The following is a 3,429-nucleotide window of genomic DNA, read 5'->3' on the forward strand; positions in this document are numbered from 1 at the left end:
CCACCCCCGTGTTAACTAATCCCCCCCCTCCAGACTCAACTGCTCAGTGCAGAGCTGTCATCAAGAGGAGAGAGAGAGGAGATCAGCATGGCTGAAGTTCTTTAACGCCAGATTCACACAGCAGCGACGAAGCGCAGTGGCCTGCAGCGAAGAGCAGCGGCCTGCAGCAAAGAGCAGCGGTGAAGCGCAGTGGCCTGCTGCGAAGAGCAGTGGCCTGCAGCAAAGAGCAGTGGCCTGCAGCAAAGAGCAGCGGTGAAGAGCAGCGACCTGCAGCAACGAAGAGCAGCGGCCTTCTGCGAAGAGCAGCGGTGAAGAGCAGCGACCTGCAGCGAAGAAGAGCAGTGGCCTGCAGCAAAGAGCAGCCATGCACTGTCTATGAAAAGCTACACAAATATGATAAAATCACTTTGATTCATTCATTTTTATTTATTCTTTATGAAGGAGAAACATATAATCTTGATATTTTATTGAGCACAAAGCAGCAGCAACCATTGTTTTACATTCTACTACGACACACATTTAAACATTTAAACATTTTAACATTTAAACCTTTAAACATGTCCCACAACGTTGACCTGAGGAGCACCGTCTGTGAATGTGAAGTGACTCTGGTCGTAACCTCGACGTCTCATTAAATCACTAATATTAAGTCCTTTCAGGAAGGCCAGTTTATTTATATTACAGCCACCAGAACCAGACAGAACCGGTCCTTTAGAGGAGCTCACCTTTTGGCCGTTTGTGTTATAACTAAGGATGCACCGATACCCGACACCAGTATCGGGTATCGGGTCCGATACTGTGCTCATGTACTCGTACTCGCAAAACGGCTCCGATACAACGGCACCGATACCACTTTACGGCGGCGTGACGTTAACCTCTCGCCACCATCTTTCGGGGTCCTCACGCTCCACCTCCCCGACGGTGCGGGCGAGACGGGCCGGTGGTGCGCCCAACCGCGCTGGGCTGGGCGACCCTCTGACTCGCGCGTGCGTTAGACTCCTTTGTCCGTGTTTCAAGACGGGTCGGGTGGGTTGCCGACATCACCGCAGACCCCTGGAGCCTTTTACGTGGGCCGAGCCCCGCCCTGGGGGCACGACGCGGTCGGGGCGCACTGAGGACAGTCCGCCCCGGTGACAGTCCGCCCCGGTGACACTTTGTGTCCACGGCCCCGGAAGCACCTTCTCCAAGAGCCTTTCCAAACCGACCTAGAGCCGGTGGCGGCGCACCGCCTCGTATGCGGGACTCCCCAGCCTGCCGTGTGTCGCTCACACCCTCCAGCTGGCTGTTAACGAGGGTCTTTAGACACAGAGAAGTACTCGTATCGGTAATCGGTATCGGAGAGTACCCAGATGGAAGTACTTGTCCTCGGTCTGATCGGTGCATCCCTCGTTCTAATGATGTGAATTTCAGTGTTAACGTTCTGTCGTTTTCTCATCCAGCCACGTGTTTAACGTCTTTATCTGCTGATCTGATCTTCTTCCTGTTTTATGCTTCAGATAAATTATTAGTAATGAAAAGCTTAGCAGTAATACGAATAATTAGCATCCTTCTGTTGTTACGTTTTTTCAGATAAATAAATGACTGCTCATTTTATTTTGTCCCTTCAGGAATGATTTATTGTGATAATACTGTGATCATGTCCTGGATGTTACAGGCAGCCCTTACAGATCTGCTTATTCCTCCTCATATTTAACAACAAGGCCTATCCCGATGACCAAAACGATTGCCACGGCACACCCTGCGACGATCCCCAGCCAGTATTTCCTCCACACTGAAAGACAAACAGAGCAATGAGTCATGTGCTATCAAACACTAAAATGAGTTTTATCACACATTAGATTAATAACAGCGATGTCATCGTCCCTGAATGCAAAGAAAACAAAAGAAATGTGAGTTTTGTGTCCAACGTCGTCACCCCAAAAACACAGTTTGAATAAGTTGATCCAGTGTATTCATTTGTGGCTTGGAAAGTCTCGGGGTGAAGGTGCTTCCCGGGGCCGTGGACAATGCGTCACCGGGGTGGACTATCATTAGTGCGCCCCAACCGCGGCGTGCCCCCCCCAGGGCGGGACTCGGCCCACGTAAAAGGCTCCAGGGGTCTGCGGTGATGTCGGCAACCCACCCGACCCGTCTTGAAACACGGACCAAGGAGTCTAACGCACGCGCGAGTCAGAGGGTGCAAGCAAAACGTCATGGCGCAATGAAAGTGAGGGCCAGCACAAATAATTCTTTTTAAACTAGAATGTCACTCGGAGAGCGGCGACCTCCGCCAACGCGTGACTGTAAAAACAGATCCCAGATCGCAGCTGGCGGTACTGTGAGGTGGTACCGTGAGGCGGTACCGAGGTGGTACCGGGAGGCGGTACCGTGAGGAGGTACCGTGAGGAGGTACCGTGAGGCGGTCGGCTTGTTATTAACACGGTGTGTTTCCGTGTAACGTATCGGCGGATGCCTCTCTCATTCAGCAGCCTTGTTATGTCTGTAGAACGTAACACTACGTCGTCTCTCATCCCGTCAGCTAGCGCTTTATTCTCTCTCACCGCGGACAGACGGCAACTCCTGCCGCACCTCGAAGTCTCGCCACACATCCACACACGGGAGGGGGCGGGGCCGACCGGCCGACCGACTGACCGCCGGTGAAAACAACAAATGATCCAGTAAGTGCGTTATTAAGATTTTAGTCATACATGAGCAAATCTAACTCTAACAACCTCAGAGCAGACATATCCCGGTGATCGACAGCGCCCCGTTAAGGGGGCCCAGACCTCAGGTTGGGAACCACTGCTTTAATGTACATACTGTATGGCCATGTGATTTAAAAAGTTTAAAACAGACTTGAAAAATGTGAAGTTCATAATAACAGTCACACTTACGGTCACAGACGTTATCTCTCCAGGTCCGGACCTGAAGAAACCAACAAATCAACTAATATGAGTAATATTCATGAGTAATAATGAGAGTGCATCATTTCACAGTAATTACATAATATAATATATAATAACCACAGTAATTAATATCTGTTAATATCAGCTGAATCTGTGTTGAATGTGTGTAAACCTGGTTGTTATTAGGTGAGTAAATGTCGATGTTACCTCTCGGTAAACTCCCAGAAATCTCTGGACCTCGTGCCGGGCGATGTCGTTGCGGTTACAGTTGAGGAGGTTACCCTCGTAGAACAGAACGTCCACGGTGAGGACGACGCTCCGGTTGTCCACCTGTCTCCTGCTCGGAGCTACGACGTGGTCAGGGTTGAAGGTGTGATGCATCACCACCAGAATGGCCGGTTTCCCATCTGGACGCCACGAACAGGATGACAGTGAAGAGAGAGAGATCAGTTTGGTGTTTAGTTCAAATACATCGGACTCAGGGTGCACACTTTCTGTGCATAACAGCTGTTATCGGATGGCAGAATTAAAAATACGGACTTGG

General features: G+C 50.3%; 1 protein-coding gene across 2 annotated transcripts; it reads right to left on the reverse strand.

Moving 5' to 3' along the window:
* Positions 1-1,588: 1,588 nt before the first annotated feature.
* Positions 1,589-3,415, reverse strand: LOC141755837 (uncharacterized). 2 transcript variants are annotated; one of them, XM_074615108.1, is made up of 3 exons: positions 3,093-3,409; positions 2,874-2,904; positions 1,589-1,771 (listed from the first exon to the last, which is right to left on the reverse strand). In XM_074615108.1, exons 1-3 carry the CDS (start codon positions 3,264-3,266, stop codon positions 1,674-1,676), a joined length of 303 nt encoding a protein of 100 aa, XP_074471209.1. In that variant the 5' UTR covers positions 3,267-3,409; the 3' UTR covers positions 1,589-1,673. The 2 variants fall into 2 exon arrangements, with proteins under 2 accessions (XP_074471209.1, XP_074471210.1); XM_074615109.1 differs by lacking the exon at positions 2,874-2,904 and having other exon boundaries at positions 3,093-3,415.
* Between the last annotated feature and the right edge of the window lie 14 nt (positions 3,416-3,429).

The sequence above is a fragment of the Sebastes fasciatus genome, chromosome 18, assembly GCF_043250625.1.
Source record: "Sebastes fasciatus isolate fSebFas1 chromosome 18, fSebFas1.pri, whole genome shotgun sequence".
Taxonomy (NCBI): Eukaryota; Metazoa; Chordata; class Actinopteri; order Perciformes; family Sebastidae; genus Sebastes; species Sebastes fasciatus.

Bases quoted from the DNA above. Each gene is read 5' to 3' on its own strand.
- LOC141755837 (XM_074615108.1), bottom strand. From the start codon at position 3,266: ATGCATCACACCTTCAACCCTGACCACGTCGTAGCTCCGAGCAGGAGA. The intron at 2,905-3,092 runs GTAACATCGACA...TGGTTTCTTCAG, and splicing joins TTCTGGGAGTTTACCGAGAG to GTCCGGACCTGGAGAGATAA. The intron at 1,772-2,873 runs GTAAGTGTGACT...TTTGTCTTTCAG, and splicing joins GAGAGATAACGTCTGTGACC to TGTGGAGGAAATACTGGCTG.